The 18,164-nt window shown below is 39.2% G+C and overlaps 1 protein-coding gene across 11 annotated transcripts in view; it reads right to left on the reverse strand.

Annotated features, from left to right (window-relative positions):
* The window catches only part of RBM12 (RNA binding motif protein 12), a 35,211-nt gene extending 17,579 nt beyond the window's left edge, over positions 1 to 17,632 (reverse strand). The window contains exons 1-3 of one of the 11 annotated variants that reach the window (XM_037810887.1): positions 17,467 to 17,632; positions 12,073 to 12,125; positions 6,077 to 9,371 (exon numbers count right to left, since the gene is read on the reverse strand). In XM_037810887.1, coding sequence (XP_037666815.1) covers positions 6,575 to 9,349 — 2,775 coding nt within the window. In that variant the 5' untranslated portion in view covers positions 9,350 to 9,371; positions 12,073 to 12,125; positions 17,467 to 17,632 and the 3' untranslated portion in view covers positions 6,077 to 6,574. Of the gene's footprint in view, positions 1 to 6,076; positions 9,372 to 12,072; positions 12,158 to 16,795; positions 16,819 to 17,466 lie in introns of those variants that run through there. The other 10 variants (XM_037810884.1, XM_037810885.1, XM_037810886.1 and 7 more) reach the window with 10 other exon arrangements.
* Between the last annotated feature and the right edge of the window lie 532 nt (positions 17,633 to 18,164).

Genomic DNA, 18,164 nt, shown 5'->3' on the forward strand with positions numbered 1-18,164 from the left:
GATAAAATTCTATCAAATCTATCCAAACCGAGAAAGGAAAGCATTATCAGGTAGTCAGCCATGCCTAAGCAGTTTGGGGAAGTTTACTGAATTATACAGCATTTATGAATGCTGTCCTAGAGCATTTGTTTCTCAAAGTTAATAAAAAAATAAAAGGTTCTATCCTTCTGCTGGGCCAAGACACTCACCTGACTCACCTGCCTGCCTGCCCTACTGACCATTCAGCTCGGTCACATCACTCATGCTGCGGGAACCTTATAGGCTATGCTGTTATGGGTCAACTTTAAAGAGTTCCAGGACCTGTCCCATTTGGGGTAGTGCCCACTTTGTATCTCACAATATTAATCATTTTGTTACTACATTACCACATTTTCTCCTCAAGATCCTTGGTTAGGGATCATGACTTCCCTCAGCTTACACACGAGACTTCTATTACATTTATTCTTGTCTGGCCAGGAAAGCTTTTACCCAGTTCCTCTGGTACATGAATGTGGTGCTACACTCAACTGAGCATTTACATGTAATAAGACTTTAAACTCTTGAAGAACAGGCATCTTATTTCGCTTCCTCTCCCAAAGACAACACACAGCTTAGAAAACTATTAGGATGGGATTCAGATATAGCTAAGCATGTGAAACTGTCTTAGAAACTTGAGTATTCGTTACCAATCTCATTAAGTAGGAGTCTTTGAAACCCACCTGTTAATTCAACAGTCATAGAGGCAAAGGTAATCAGAAGTACCTACTTCAATAAGCAGTTGCCATTACTCCCCTCACCACTTGAGACAGATTTATAGCAGAGGGACTCGCTGGTCCCAACCACAAGAGTTACATAAAGTGAGCACCCATCTATTGCAAACCAGTGTGTGGGGAAGCAGAGTAGAGGGTGACATTAACTCACTTCCAAACGGAGCAAAAGAAAATGAAAGCAGCAGCACCAGTTGGTAGAACTTAAGATCCCAAAGGAAGCTCAGTTTCTTAACTCTTCTTAGGCTTCCCCCACTATGCGAGGACAAATAGGTTTCTGGTGGTGACACAATATGATCGCTACATTTGATAACGTAGCACAGATTTATAAGTGACAAATCTTATTAAGAACTGTGAGTGTATCCCTCCCATTAGGAGGCTGGGCTACAGTCAGCAGTGAGGGATCTTCAGTCTAAGGAAAACTCATAAGTCTGGTTACCAGCAGACCCACTATATAACCCGGGGTGAAGGGGTGAAAACTGGCAGCATCTGAATGGAGAAGGAATACAACTCAAGAGGCAAGCCCATTTGAATACAGCATAGCTCACTCTTGGGATGAGTTAAGCTCATTCAGCATCTTTGTTCATATGGAATTATGTTCTCTTGCTGATCATTGGCCCAGCAAACTGAAACAGTCACCCCCACTTACTCTCATTGTGGAATGGCAAGTCATCAGTTGATTAGGAAAAATGAGTTGAAATTAAGATGCTAAGATTAGAGCCCAGATGTCTGGAAACAGCTGGGGTGCAACTCTGATGGCCTTCCCGTTATCAAATGCCACTACTCCACAGCTGCTGTTTGCAGAGCTGGGGGGAGGTCCCTGGGGCTCTTGACAGAATTCGAAGAATATTGTTAATGGGATTTTCCCCAGCAACATTTCCTGCCCCCAGACTTTTAGGGTGCTGCCCTTCTCTCCCTGGAGCTGGAATGCCTACATCATGTGGTTTTTGCCCCTTGGTTGCTGGTCATGTTGACCCAGAAAAGGAGCCATGCTAGTATACCCATGAGATTCCCTGGCACAAAGTAGCTCACAATGCCAAGAATAAACCCAGGAGGAGCACAGTAAAGAATTAACGTTTACCTGAGCAGGCACAAACGGGATAACTTGCTTATGTTGTAGAAGAGAAGAAAGAATTTTCCCAGGAAAGTCATTACATCACAAAATAGTGCCACCACCAGATAGTACAGTCTTTCTAGAACACTTTACAAGTCAATGTCATTTTTCAGGTTTAATTCTATAAAGACAATAAAGCAATTTTTGAATAAAAAAGGATAGCCATAAATTTGGATTCTACCATAAACCATAAAAGCTCTACTTTTTTAAGGTGGGAGGAGAATGGTGGTGATGCACATAATTGATAAACTCTTTCTTGGTGTAAATTCTGGAAGGACAACAAATTACAGAAATGAATATAGTGTGTGAGCATTCTTGAGCAAAAAAGGGAGACTCATATCACCACATAGTCCACCCCTTCCAGATGGTAAGGCTATTCTGGATCTCCGTAGGCAGCTGATTTCACTCAGTGATTTTTCAAATGGTTAAATCAAACCCTGATCATTTTAAAACAGCTCAGCTACTACAAGGAATAAGTATGTCATTCTAAACCCTTCTAACATGAGCTAGGTATGCAAACTCAAATACAGGCTAACATCTTTTATGATTAAGAAAAAAAATTATAAACATTTTTAAAGAGCTTTGGTTATAAAGAGGAACCCACTAGTTTCTCTGCAACTCCAATCCAGATTAAAAAAAAAAAAAAGACTGGAGTTTGCGGACTTTTCGTTTGCTAGTTTTTTTTCGAAGTTGAACAAATGTGTGGACAAAACCAGAGCATTAATGTCAAAGCTGCAATATTTTCAATTCCTCTCCCTTTTTCCCTATCTCAAAAGACATCATATACCAACAAAAAACAGAAACCAAAACTTCAGAAGTCCATGCAATTGACAATCTACTCTGAAGATTTCTTTTCCTGTTACCTACAGTAATCAGTTTTTAAAAATAATTCACAGCCCCTTTTAAACTCCTTCTTTGAACAGGAGCATCTGGTCTCCAGTTCTTTCAGAGTCCACATAATGAAGTGGCCTGCTAGCAAAACACACACAATAAAATAAAATTCTGAAAAGGCAGATACCGTGGGATTTGACCTAGAATCAAGTTTCCTCCCTGCCGTTCCATGTGTCCTCTTCTTTCCATACATCAGCTTTAGCAGACAAGAATAAGCAATAATGGTTACCTCCAAGATCACCAAATCCACCTTTCCAAAGGCACAAAATATTTTTGGGAGTTAAAAAAAAAACAAAAAAAGCCTTAATGTTTTAAGACATTGACTTCACTTTCCCATTGAAAGCAACTAGCTCAGTAAATTAAGTACTCTTGTACAGTTAAAGCATTAAAAGCATCAGCCTGTTTTATTTCGTGACAAGTTTATTGAACAGTATTCAAGACTTCATCTTTATAAACAAAAACCACTGCTGAAGGATGCCAAGGCAATATTTGCTGGCAATGTTGTGGCCATATTGGCAATGAGTCATTTTATTATGTTTGATTTCTAGACTACAGTAGAACTGCCAAAAAAAACAATATAAGTGTGGCAATTTTGAAATGATGGAAACAATTTCTTAAATGTTCACTGCCAAAAATTCTTTTCAAAAGATTTGACTAGCAGCAATTTTACCTTTTTCAAGTCTTCTTAAAATTGATGAGTGGATTTTATTTTTACACACTTGACCCACACTACACACAATGACAGAATCCAGTAAAAGAGAGCTTGATTTAAGGCTTTCGTGCACCCTCATTTTTATCCAATTTTCCACCTAAAATGTATGTTTGTTTACCTCCATATGCAGCCCTAGATTTTCATCCGGTAGGTTAAGACTGACCTTACTACAATGAATATTGTCTGAAATTTTGAAATAAAAGGTCTCCTAATGGAATTTTCATTGTTGATGCCTTGACAAATTGGAGTACAAAGCTAGGAACTGCATTTCACTTAATACTGTGTTGCATTAAAAAAAAAAAACAAACCACTAATGATTGTACATCCAAACTACAGTGCAAACACAGAACACCTCTAAATTTTGCCTGTAAACTAAATATTTCACTAAAGTTCAGAAAAAATTTACAAATTTCTGACTCATAAAATACATTTGTAGATTTCTCTAGTCCCTTTAAACCAAAAGAAAAATGAACACCAATAAAAACTCAGCATAGGAGGGAGAAAAAATTAATCCTAATGGAAAAGATTTTCTTCCATTAATGTCTGTCACCAAAAACAGATAATAAAATTTACACAGAAAATTGAAAATATGTTTACAAATGCACACACAACTTTGAGCAAAGCTTTACAAATCCTTCATACCATACAAAGCAAATGAGAAAATAATGTAAATTCATTTCCACCCCAAACCTACTTATGAGAAAATTTGCAGAAAGAGGGATATGAATATTTTCACAGAACACTTTTTCAAGAATTTTTTTAAACTGAAACTCCAACTCCCAGAACAAGATAGAACAGTACGCTTAGCAGTTAGCACTATGTTAATGAGTCTCGGATACACAAAAATCAAGTTCCAGAGGGCAAAGCATTTAATTACATTTCACAACAAGATAAGTACTGTTGTGATTCAACCAAATATGAAATATAGTTCTCTCCAATTTCTACATAAATCACTATTTTCTTAATTTATTTAATTCAATGAACAATGAAATCAAGTTTTCCTTTTCAGCATTTATCTAAGATGTAGAAATAAGTAGAACAAAGTACGTGCAATAAAGTATATGAAATATTTAATAAGAATGTACGAACATGGAACCAAAACAAACTGTGAAAAAAGATAAAAGACTTTGATCTTCAATCAACCCATTTTTCTAAAATGAAAATAGCTTTCCAACGAGGGAAAAAATCTGTAGTTGAAATAAGACTCCCAAGCAGCGCTGTTTTTTTGTACTGTCTTTGGAATGAGAAGTGATTTACTTAACAGAAAACTTAAATTGAACAGCATATACAAACATCATATTGCTTTTTAAACTGAGGAGACAATATCTAGTGATCTGTCAAAGCAAATTTGTATCCGTGAATTATCAAAAGACCCACAACACAGCAGCCACCTCTTCTTTGACAATCCAAACAATCCTTTCTCTAAACAAAAATCCTTTACTGTCAATCCTCTAAGAATGTAGTGATGAAAAGGCTTTCCAAATCTCATCACACAAATGAAACTGTTGCCGCTCTTAACTATAAATTACAGTTTTTCAGTGTTCCACTGACTTGCAACACCAAAAAGGCACTATATTTTTTTAACAGGAAATACATCTTTTAAAAGGCTGCCCCAGTTGTAAGTTCATTGATTTGTAGGAAATGTTGGGGATGTTTCAAACCAAGAAAAGAGGGTCATGTAAAAGACAAAATTTGTTTTTCATGATATCTAACCAATCTCCCATTCTGCATGTTTATAATATAATGTGATAACCTTTGGGCATCTTAACTAAGAAGGAAAGTAACTGCAAGTGGAGCCATTTGTGACAGAGAGCAGGACTTTTTAAGGCAGATGTTTTCATGACAAGGACACTTATTAACCAGAACCCATGCAGTCTTCCTGACTTAGTGTCCTGAATGCCAAAGAAAGGAATATGAAAGGGCAACGAGCTTCAACCCTCTCCCCTCTGCATTTGTAGTCTGTATGAAGAATTTTTGTAAACAGGCTCTTGATGGAACGACGACACCAAAAAGCCTTCCAGTAACAGGATTATATGCAAATCAATCTATGGACCAGCTTATGACTCTTTTAATACTATTACTACCAAAGCTGTTTCAACTTCAGTTTTAAAAACCTAGATATAGTAATGGCTTCTTGTGGATAGACCTCTCTTTGTTTACTTACAGACCAAAATTTCACATCAGCTGGCACAGAAGGAAATTGCCAGAACAATTAGTCCATCGTGGAAAGGACTTCAAATCAAGCATTTAAACACTGATTATAAAAAAGTGTTCTGGTTTTCAATGCCATCCAAACAATATAAACAATTTTTAAACTGACTAAACAAAACTTGGCAGGCAAACCAAAAAAGTGCTGGTAGGTAGAGGACTCCATAGTTTATTTTTGTGGCAAAAGTCTTATTCCACAAAGTTGTAAGTGTGACATCAGAAATGAAAGTTCAGAGTAACAGCACAAACCACGTGTGGAGTTTTATATTTAGAAAAGGAAAAAAACAACACAGTTCTGCTCATTTACAAATGAGTCAATTAGGCAAACAAAGCAGTAACTTCAGAAGCAGGACTGTCTATACAGCAAGAACCCTCAAGAAGTAATAAAGGTACATACAATCAATCTGTATACAGAGATTTTATTCAATTTTAAAAGAAAACGAGCACTTGAGACAAAGCTTGACCCTATAACAAAGCAAATCTGTCCAGCTTTAAACTAAATTCCAATAGTAGCCAACTTCTATTTTTCAGCAGCTGGCAAGAGCACCCTTAATGAGCTCTACTGACATTTCTATTTTCTTCATCCCATATGGTATAAAACAAAACCAATCTAAACTCCTTGATAAGCTTTATGAGGTCATTTAGTTTTACAAAAGATTTCTCCAATGTTATGCCAAAATCATGTTTGTGTTCTCGCCAAACAGCTCTACTGTAATATACAGCAATGTTTATCTCGGTAGTGAGTCTTCTGTAAACAACCAATGCTCTATGTTATGAAAACCAATCTACTTGCAATTGAAACAATCCACAGGTTCTAACCTGGAAAATACTAGGAAAACAATCTGGATGCATTAATCACAGCACTATGAAGATCTAATCTACACAATGAATTGATGTGAATAGCTACCCTAATACAAGTTTCACTTTCCTTGAGCCTATAGGCCTGTCATTTAAGTCAATGACAGCAGCTGTGGCTTCATCTCGAGATTCAAAGGCCACCATGGCTTCACCTGTTGGCATACCTTTTTCATTGTATTTTAAACACACTGAGCCCGGGATTACTTGATAGCCATAAAAGAAATCTAAAATCTCATCAATAGACACAGTGAAGGGCATGTTCTGCACTTTAATGACTGTCGGTCCTGGTTTTCCAGAACTAGATCCAAAGCCAGGGGGACCCCCAATGTGGATTGGGCCAGGGCCAGGCCCAGGCCCAGGCCCAAAGGCTGGCGGCCCACTCAAATGCCCAGGGGCATTTCCAAGACAAGGAGGGCCACTTCCAAAGGTAGGGGGACCACCCAAACTACCAGGGCCATTGCCAAAATTCTGAGGGCCCCCTCCAAATCCTGATGGCCCACTTAAATTATTTGGTCCACTTCCAAAACCTGGAACATCCAGTCCTAGACCAGGCAAACCACTGTTTCCGACTGAAGGCATACCAGGCCTACCATCGCCAAAGGTTCCTCCTAATCCTGGAGGAGGGAGTGGTGGCCCAAAGGCATTAGACCCACCAAAATTACCAGGAAAGTTAAACGGAGGCCCATTGTTGGCCTCCTTTGATCCTACAGTCAGGAAGGCATGCTCTTCACCTCCTGCACTAGACATTCCTGCACTGGGTATTCCCGCACCGGGTATTCCCGCACCGGGCATTCCCACACCAGGCATTCCTGTATTGGGCATTCCTGCATTGGGCATTCCCGCACCAGGCATTCCTGCATTGGGCATTCCTGGAACTGGAGGATTACCTGGCACAGATATCTTTAACCCCTTTTTCCCTTGGACAGGGGGATTCTTCTCAATCTCTCTCATGTCTTCTAGGGTAACTATATGAACGAAAGCTTCTCTCCCATTTAGTTTTTTACGGTGTAAGCGTTCAGACTTACGTGCATCATCTTCATTTTTAAACTGAACCAATGCCTGTCCTAGACCTTGCCCATTGTTATCAACAAGAACATGTACAGCATTTTCATCCACTGGGATTCCCTCTAGGAACTGAAGAACATCCATCTTGGTAATGCTGAATGGAATATTTGTTATGTGGGCACAGACTTTGGCAGAGTTGACATCCCCCTCTGGATTTAACATCATTTCTCTCTGGTCATAGCTGAAGTTCTGCAGTCTTTTTCGAATCATATCAATCTTTTCCAGCATACCTTTTTTAGTAATTGGGTGAACTTGAATAAAGCGATTGCCCATGTATTGTTTATGACGGCACAAAGCAGCCTTATAGTCAGCCTCATTCCTGAACTCTACAAAGCCTTCACCAGTTGCTTTCCCATTGGGTCCATAAGCTATATAAATACTATCTTCCACAATATCTAACTTTTTAAAAAAATCAATGACATGCTTGTTTTCTGCTTCAAATGGTAGCCCTTTCAAGTAAACACAAAAACCAGCCTCATGTGGTGATCTTGACCTTGACCTTTTCTGTCCACTGGGCGATTTTGACCTGGGAAGTGTCTGAGGAGGGGGATGGGTTTGTCCAGAAGGTCCCATATTTTGTTTAAAAGTGATATGGCCTCCAGCAGCTACCCACTGTCTTTCTGTGGCAGGGCTAACTTCCACATAGCGTTGAATCATCAGCATTCTGTTTCGTTTCAAAGCTTCAAATGTGTCTTGAGGGGAGAGAAACTTAACCAATCCATTCCCATTATTTCGACCTACATGATCTTTCAACAAATGCACTGCATCAATGCGGAGCCCATGAAAAAACTCTCTGACATCATTTTCCATTGCAGAAAAGGGCATTCCATGCACACTGACATACAGATCATCAGGGTTGATGGGAAGTGGCTTCACACTGCTTTGAGAGTTCATCTGGATAGGATTAACAGGATTCAAAGGACCCAGAAACATAGGGTTCAGGTTATTGTTCATATTCATAGGCGCTCCAGAGCCATTCATTCCAGCAGGAAGAGGCGCCACAGGTGGCGGGTTCAAGGGTGGCATGCTCGACATGGGTGGCAGTGGGGTCATGGGTGGCACAGAAGGGACTGGAGGGATCGGGGGCACAGGAGGCACAGGAGGCATTGTAGGTACCGGAGGAGGAACTGGTATTGGAGGAATAGATGGCATTGGTGGCAAAGATGGCATCGCTGGAATTGGAGGAATTGGTGGTGGTGGGACTGTGTTCATTGGAGAAGCTGTGCTTGGAATGGTTGAGCTAAATGTTGGGCTCCCAAAAGAAGCCCCCATATTTGGAGGTGCTGTTCCTATGCTGGCTGTGGAGAATGTCTGTATGTTTTTGCTGCTTTCATGAACAGAAGTGGCAGCAGTAACTACACTAGGTGAAGGATTATTAAAGTTGGGTACTGTTGTAGGCAGATTTACCCTGCCACTCATTCCTGAGCTAGGTGGTGGTCCTGATCTACTAGCATTCGCTGGTGGCATATCTAAGTTGGCAGTTTCAAAACGCCTACGACTCAGTTCAATCATATTCTGCATTTCCGTTTTACTACTTAACAATAGTGTTACTTTTGACCCTTTAATTGTACCACCTGTGCGCATCATACCAAGCCTTGCATCTTCATCAGTGGCAAAAACGATGAAAGCCTCACCCAGTTCACCCCCTACAATATGCACGCCCCCATCAGGGATGGTCAATCCAGAGAAGAAGTGGCGAATGTCCATGGTCCCCGCCACAATTGGGAGACCTTGCAAACGGATGACCACAGCCATGCTGCGCTGAAACCACACACACCTGCAGATGAGAAAAGGCAACGGCCAGGTCAGACTCCTGTTTATCAGACCAAGTTTTTAGCTAAAAGAATGACCAGCTACCATATTAGACCCTCAAATATTCCCTTCAAGCTATCACAGGCAATGTCTTTTGTTAATTTGGTTATTCAAAAGACCAAACATTGCTGCCATTTACAATTGTAAAACCTAAATAATTTCAACTTCCAAAAGGCATTAATTCTGGAAACAATTAGAAGTCAGTCCCAAGATTCGAAAGTTAGTAGCTCAGTACCGAGGCTCAAAAGTTTCAGGAAAAAAGCAACCACAGGACAGTAAAATCACCAATTACATCATTTAGACCACTAATTTATTCATTACAATTTAAAAGAAATGTGCAAGTCAAATCAGGAAACAAAGTTTAACGATCTACAGAGGAAAAACATGTAAAGGAGGCATGAAAATTAATATTTAAAATCAGCTTAGAATCTTTCCTCTAAACTTGACAACTTCATAGAATTATCAGTGTCATTTTACATGGCTTAGAGTCTGAAAATCCAACAGAAACAGAAAACTAGAATACTAATGAATTACAAATAGTACTTAACACTAAAGTAAAAATCTAAAATGAGAACCGATTCCATATTTCATCCTTAAACTCCTCAATCTGCCTTAATTGTATTTACTAAATATAACTACAAATGGAAATTACTTATTACAAACATGGTTTATACATACTAAGAATCCAAAAGAAATAGTGAATAGCCAAAATTTAAGTTACATGAATATTCATTACTCCAAAAAAGTACCCCCTGGTTACACTTGTTCACATTGGCTGTTTTAAGTAAATCTCAGGTCCAATGACTCCTTCCATACTAGAAAGAAAGAACAAAAGAAAGCGAAGAAAGAAAGAGAAAGAGACAAGAGACAAGGAGGGAAGGAGGAAGGAAAGACTTTTTCCCCCCTAGGGGAGGCCGGCAATGGAGACTTTTTTTTTGGTTTGGTTTTGTTTTAGAGGATCTAGGGTTTGAAGTTTACTCCGTGTCTTTTAATGCCTGAAATCCTTTGGGATCCTCTGGTGCTTGCTGATCTCAGATCATGCCAATTTTGAGCTAATCAAAAAAAGAAAAGCCCCCCCAATCCCCCCAATATAAGTCAAATGTCAGAATTTCAGTTCTAATGGCTTTTATGAACAAAGCCAAGGGCAGCCCTTTGTAAAGTGACACAAACCAAATTCTTCGAACTAAAAAAAAAAATTAATTTGAAATCAATGTGGTCAACAATATAAGGTATTTCCAAGCCTTCTTAAAATCAACTTTTAAATATAAATCTATTAAATTGGCTCTGTGACCCTTGGGAAGTCACAAATTACTGGAGCTTTGGTTTTATCCATTCTCAAATGAGAGCACTAGAGGGGGCAAAGTTTCCTTCAGGCTCTAAGAATTCTGTTAACACTGTAAGAACAGTTCTTCAACGTCAAGTACTATATGAGTATTAACTGAATACATTCAGAGCTGTAAAAATATCTCAATACAATACTGACTGCTGTACACAACAGAGAAATGTATTGTTTGGCTTTGACAGTTTTCTCACACACTCATACACAAAATAAAAGCCAACTTCAAATTTAATTAAGAATTAAACAAAAAGCTCTTTGTGAGACTTATATAACACTAGAAATTTTGGTGGGGCAGCTTTTCATTTTTGGTCTGCAAAAGCCAACAATTAAAAACCAACAGACTATTTTCTCCTCATTTCTATCCAGCAGCCTGGAGGAAGTTCAGCAAAAAGGTTCCAAGTCATTAAATAAAATTTGCATGCCTTACTGACTCTATAATACAAGACTATATGCAAAATTGAGATAGCATTCCTGTTCAACTTCAAAAAATGCCAAAATCCTTTATATGAGGGAAACATCATGGGTAATCTAGGTAGCCCAACAATCTGAGATGTTAGTTTGCACTGGGACAATAAAAAGAGAAACTGATATGGTCCCAAGAACACACAAACTATACAAAGGGCTGAAGTGACATACATAGTTAAGTCCTTAAGCCATATGCTGCTGAAAGGAGGGATTTAGTAAAGGTCTGTACAAGGAGTACATGAAAACATTCTATTGAAAATGTGCTTCAGATTACCAGCTAAAAAAGAGCTGAGGATTAAACCAAAATAGAGCACAAGATTTATTTATAAAGATATCTGCAGAGGAAAACAAATTAGTTTTTACCTTTTGAAAAATAGGAAATAACACCTGCTATTCTACTACCAAGTACCTGCTTGACCTTGAATAAGTCATTTTAACCTATCTTGAGCCTAGCTTAGTTAGCTATTTAACCAAGAGGGTTAGATTCCAGTCACTAAAGTTCATTCTGAAGTCTAAGATTAGTACTCTAACATAAATGACCCAATATCTAACCCTATACCTCAAAGGCATATGAATGACCATACCAGTAATAAGCACCTGTATTTATAATGAGACTAGAATGCTACTAAGGGAAAAAACAGCTATTTAATTGCTTAACAATCAGGAATGAAGGAGAAACGCAACTGTATAAAACTGATCCCCAAAGGAAGAAACAACTGTTCAAGGTACCCAGTCGAACCCCCCAATCCCTCAAATAAACTTGTAAAAAAGCACAATTTAGTTACTACACATATTTTCATGTTATTTAAGCTATCTCATTTTATTTTGTATAAAAACAAACCCTCTATTCAAAATCTCTTACCTGATAAAACAAGAGATGTATTTTCTTAACAAGAAGTAGAGGCCAAGTCAATCCTGTGGGCAACCAATTAAAACCAACTTTTAGACTGCAATAGAGAATAAATGGAGGCAAAAATCAATGCAGGAAACACAAAACAACACGCACAGGCCACACTGAACTGTATATTAAGAAGGCGAGTCTGAAACCACAAGAGTATTTCATTAGAATGCATACCAAAAAAAAAAAAAAAAAAAAAAAAGAGAGAAAGTATACCAAAATCCCGCATGTGCTTATTACTTGGTATTGCTTTCAATTTGAGTACCTCTCAAAACATGATATATTTACACACATCAAGAATGTATCATAAATTAGCCCAAGCAAGAATGAAATCAACTGAAAACTAAAACAGTCATAAAGCTTGGCTTCCCAGCTGGTAATTGCCTGTATCACTTAATAATCAAACCAGTTAGTTCTCACAAAAAGAGTCAGGAAGAAACCCAGAAAATTCCCTACACAAGTCCAACTGCTGCCTATTTTCCCAGGTTTCCACCAAATTTCTGATGAAAAAGTACAAGTTCACAAAATAACAATTCCTGGACAAATTAAGTCATCAATTCAAGGATAGTCATGAAAATTACTACAATTACTCTCTCAATGTATTTTCCTTTGCACCAAAACAGCATCAGACATCACAAAACATAAATGAAGTGAAAGTTCTGGCTATAAGAACTAATTCTGAGTTTAAAACCACTAGGTTTTATGGAAAAATGATTTTTCCTCTAACACCAACACAGTTCCAAGTAACTTATGCAACAAAAATCTCTAAAAGTGTCTGGCATACTAAGAGTGTTTCCCAATGTAAATATAGGTCACCCATCTTTCATTGGAATTTTTTCCAAAGTGGTGATGTTATGAACAATACACAGGCAATATATACAACCAAATAATAAGACAACTATATGCAAAAGCCCATTTTTTTTAACTCAAAAAAAAAATTGCCACTGTTAGATAACAGGGTTACCAGACTACTTATCAGAATGGTGCTAATTTTAAACTAACATCTTTTAAGATCAAGATACCACCCTAAGCTTAACACACATCACCAAAAAGTCAAATAGATTTCAAAACCTCTAAGTGTTATTTCATACTTTTCTGAAGGACAAGCTAAAAATCTAGTCAACAACTCAAATTCGTAAAGAGTGACTGTTTGCCACAAAAACTAAGCAAATGTCATAAACAATGCTTTCAAATGCCCCAAGCATAGTATTTTTTATATGTTCTACAAATTTATCCTCACTATTTAAGTTTAAAGAATCTAAAACCTCTTAATTTAAAAGTCATCTCTAGGAGTTTATCCAATGGGTCAGAAAGTGGAAATCTGAAATAGAAAAAACCTTATTTCAAGTAAAGGCTATGCTCAGTGAGGAAGAACATGAATTACTGAAATATTCATTTCTAAATTTACAAGTTTGGCTCTTTGAGCCACAGATCCAAGGTAATTTTCTTGTTAAGCACATGATAAACATTTGATCCCCTACTGGGGACCAATTCAAAAGGTATGTTATAGGACCAGGGCATGTGCCCTGGAAGATAAGGAAAACAGGTTCCTCAGCCTCTTCCCTACCAGACCCAAGAAAGCACTAACTGTCCAGGGAGTGAAGAACAAATTCCAGGTTAGCCAAGTAAGCCCAAAGTCACTTTGTCTATTCTCAAAAATTTCTACAGGGTTATCAGAAATTATTCCAACAAAGAGCAAACTTTTTATTCCACAAGCAAAGGACGAAAGGCCCAGTTGAATTTAGCAAATACCTAGGTTAAGTTTTATGAGTTCAATTTAAAGTACAAAATCAGTCTACACACACATTTGTGACTCTTTTCTATTTCAGCAAAGGGAAAACCCCATATCCACTGTTTATCAAGGAAAAAGATGCTTAAAGTCAAGGCCATAATCCAGACTTTATAACCCTCGGTGACAAACCGCTTCCCTCAAATCAGCAATACAAACAGAAACCTAGAACTTAAGTACTTTTATTATTTTTCTTGTCTTCAGCAACTCACTTTGTAAAGAGCACAGTAAGCTAAGAGACGTATAGCTGTTTTCTGGGAACCTACTTAATGCCAGCTAGCAACTGAATGCAGAATCCCAAAAAGAAAAAATCCATTCACTCACCTTAAGTTTTGGTGAATTTTAGAAGGATAAAACTGAAATAATTCCAGGCAACAAAACATCTAAATACATGTTTTACCTATACATACAGCACAAGGGCAAGGAAAGAGAAAATGTGTCTGATTTGCATTAAATCCACTGATATATTTCAAAAGATCTAGTATATTTTCCAGTTTGTGTTAGAAATTACTCCTAACAGCAGCTTTGCTTCAGGTTTACAAATACCAGATTCCCAGAAAAATTCAAGTATTGGCTATGAATTAAATAATGTAGCATATACACAAGATAGACTTTCTGATTTACTAGCCATCCCAATAACTTGGAATTTCAGAATAAAACGTCTGACAACAATCCTCTTTATCAACAAGTCAAGGCACAAACTAGAAATTGATCATTTCCACACTTCCTCTGGTAAAGGGAATTTTAACATTATTCAGAGATCAGTCTTTAATCAACAAGAACCAGGGTACAGCAGAGCTAGGTTCTTCAGATCCAAAAGAAACAAAACCCAGTAACTCCTCGAATGTTCACCTCAGAGATGAGCAACAGAGAATCAATCACAATGGGCACAAGGCTATAAGCAGCATAATCACATGACGGTAGGCATTACAAAACAACCACAGCTTCATTCCCTTGATTTTGCCCCATCCCCAAATGGATCACATTTCAGATTGTGGGATCATCTTAATGAGACAATATTTCTGACCCTGATGGAGATACAGCCCTTTTATAATACATGACTCAATTTCCCCATTAACAGTACTCAAAGGCAGCAAATCAAAAGGCATTTCTAAATAAGACATTTATTCCTCCTGCCAAAAACTCTTTAAATATTAAGTTATTTTTCAAATTCCCCCCTCCAAATTCTCATTATCTTACTTTATTTAAACTTCAAAGCAACAATATTACTTCTAACCTGGCCAACCACATTCACTTTCACTATTGGGTTTTAAGACTTAAGAGTTGGCTTTAAACTCTTACATGCAAACCAAAAGGTATATAGGTGGTATGAGTAAGCTATAATAAAACTATAAAGGGTAAATTTATTTTTCTGCTTAGTTGGCCTAAAACATATAACAATATCCATAAATTCTACAAACACTGATTAAGCACATATGGACTAGGTAGGAAATATTAAATGGAGAGCAGTCCCTGCATTTTAGGGAGGTTATCTAAGTGCATCTTCTGTGCAATCAAAACAATTGACACTTAAAAGTTTTTCTTCCTACAACCTCTAAGAAGAAAATATTCATCTAAACTGAATGACGTGGCTCTCTACAAACTGGAATAAAAACAGTATCAATATTGTCACTGGGTTTCAGCACCTGGAACATACTGGCCCACAAAATCGAATTTCACATCTAAAAATTGTACCAACAATCCCCAAATTCTTATTATGCAGTGGTCAAAACATTCGGCATGTCAAGAAAGTGAAATAAGCCCGCAATATACTGGCATTCGCACATAACAAAATGCTCCAAGTAACTACCAGAGTGGTTTCCCAAGCTTCACGTTTTTCACCGAACAGATATGAACATAAGAAAATTTAAAATTATGCAATACAATCCATAAACAAAACAATCAAAATTTAATCGAGCAAATAAAAGTGATATAAAAACACATTCCCTGTTTCATTAAAAAACAAAGAACTACCCAATAAGCACTAAGCACATTCTCATAAAGCCTTTTAAATAAACATGCCAAACATTACATCTTCTTCAAAATCTAAATTGCTGTCAAATTATTTGAACCACCTAAGTCAGTTCTTCCCAATTCCCTTTTAATATTCTTGGAAAATGCCTAGACACTACTTTCCATTAAATCTGGAAGTCCTCCATTTTATCCTAACCTCCAAATTTCAAAATCAAGCACAACCAGTCTTGTATTATATTTCTACAATTAAAAAACAAAACAAGATTTCCCTACATGTCCAGACTTGTGGGATTTCTTCCAACTGCAAATGCATTAACAATATAAAACAGATAAGGTCCCAGCAATTCTGTTGCTAATACTACTTTTTACAAAAATTATACCAAACCATTCAAGAAAGAAAAATAAGCCAGTTACAAGTATCTCCCTTCAACAAACCCTCAGATGCAATCTCATTTTTTTTCAGTAGGTGATACTGCCTGGCATCACCCTAATCCTGAATAATACAAAATAGCTCCTGCCAACTGCCGGAATTCACATTAGGTCAGTTTTAGGGCCCAGAAAGCACTCCTTCAGAGCCTGCAGTTCTCAATACATACATCCCAGTGTTTAGCACTGAACAATCCTGAATAACCCTCACCGGAGTCCCTGTGATTTTTCACTATAAAGCACACACGGAAGAAACAGAAGAAGCCCAACCTCGCAGCTAAGCCTCCTGCACTACTGTCCATTCCCATCACTAACGGGTAGATCCTCAAAGGCCCTTCCCATCCCTTTCAAGTGGCTGCAAACTAGTACCCTGAGCCTTCACCAGAAAAACTCACTTCACCCTCCATCAAGAGCACTCGCCCTCTACACCCGATTGGACAACCTCCTTCTCACTGTAGCCCCTTCCCTACTTGGGGCCCAAAGGGACTGACAACTCACTGAAATCCTCTGAGCCTCGGGGGCATATTCAGCCCCATTTCCTTGCTCTTCAAATTGCCTATGGACCTTGGAAGCAATTCCCAGCAACACCTTCCCACCTTAAGGCCATGGAGGCGGGCAGTTGAGACTTCCTTCCGGGACTCACAAGGGAGGGCCGACTACTGCATCCTCCCACAGGTGTGTCCTGATGGTAGTTCCCTTTTCTTGGTAGGCCACGGGGACTTTTTTTTCCACCTCGGGTGGAGGAAGTATCCTCACTACACTTATCTCCTCACACAGGGCACAGAGGTGTATTTATAACCTCTTCCCCATTTGGGGGTATTAAAGATCTTAACCATTTCGGGATACAAGTGTTTTCACTGCAGTCCCCGTTAGTTGGCAAGCCGCTGGGTCTCCCATCTCTGGCGCCTCCCCATCTTGGAACACTGGGGCTATTGCCACGTCCCCAATTCGGTATGCAGGCTCATGCTCATTTTTGAGCCCTCCTGGCAGCCTCTGAGGTCTCAGAAGTGTAAATGGCGCCCGAAGTGCCCCGCAGCCCAGCCCGAACCCTTTGTGTTGGGCTCTCGCTGCGGCGGGCTCGGAGGCCTCCGAAGGCCCCGCCCCGGGCCACCAAGGGGCGGCTCGAGCCCCGCACAGCCCCGCCCGTTCCGGGGCTGCGGGAGTCTTACCGGGGAGAGCTGCGCGGTACCCGAACCCAGACCCGAGTTACCCCCCGCGCGAGCGCCTCCGCCCCGCGGCCGTCAGCCCCAGCCCGAACGGCTTCCCGGGAGCCCAACGCAGCCACCACCTCCTTCGCCGATTCACAAAATGGCCGCCAGCCCGCTCGGCGGCAACGCGTTCCTGAAAGGGGAGGGACGGAGTGGTAACGTCACGGGGCGGGGTGGCGCAAGCGCCCTGAGGCCCTTGGGCAATCTGCCGGAAGTTGCCGGTGTTTGTGGCGAGGGGAACGATTTAGTCCCGGCTTCCAACATTTGCACCCAACCCTGGGATAGGAAATGACGCTGTGCAGTGGGATAGGTAGGAGTAGCTACCTCGGCTCTTTTCTGTGGACGCTTGCGCAAATTGTTTCACCTCGAGCCTCTGCGAAAGGAGGAAAATAGTGCCGGCCTCGCGGAATTGTTACGAAGATTAACTGGACCACGAAGTGATGGCTAGTTCTATTTATAATACATGACAGAAGAATCAAAACCTGAGATTCTTTTTCCAGTTGAAAATTAAAATCCAGGGAGCCTTACTTACAGATATTCATTAATCCCTCCACAGCTGCACTTTATTATTTTATTAGAGAAGAAATTATTCTCTCTGCTTATATCCGATATCTTGATGAATGTCACTATAATTGACCTAGACTTTGAATTCAGAAAAG

This window comes from Choloepus didactylus, chromosome 19 (assembly GCF_015220235.1).
Source record: "Choloepus didactylus isolate mChoDid1 chromosome 19, mChoDid1.pri, whole genome shotgun sequence".
NCBI classification, from domain to species: domain Eukaryota; kingdom Metazoa; phylum Chordata; class Mammalia; order Pilosa; family Megalonychidae; genus Choloepus; species Choloepus didactylus.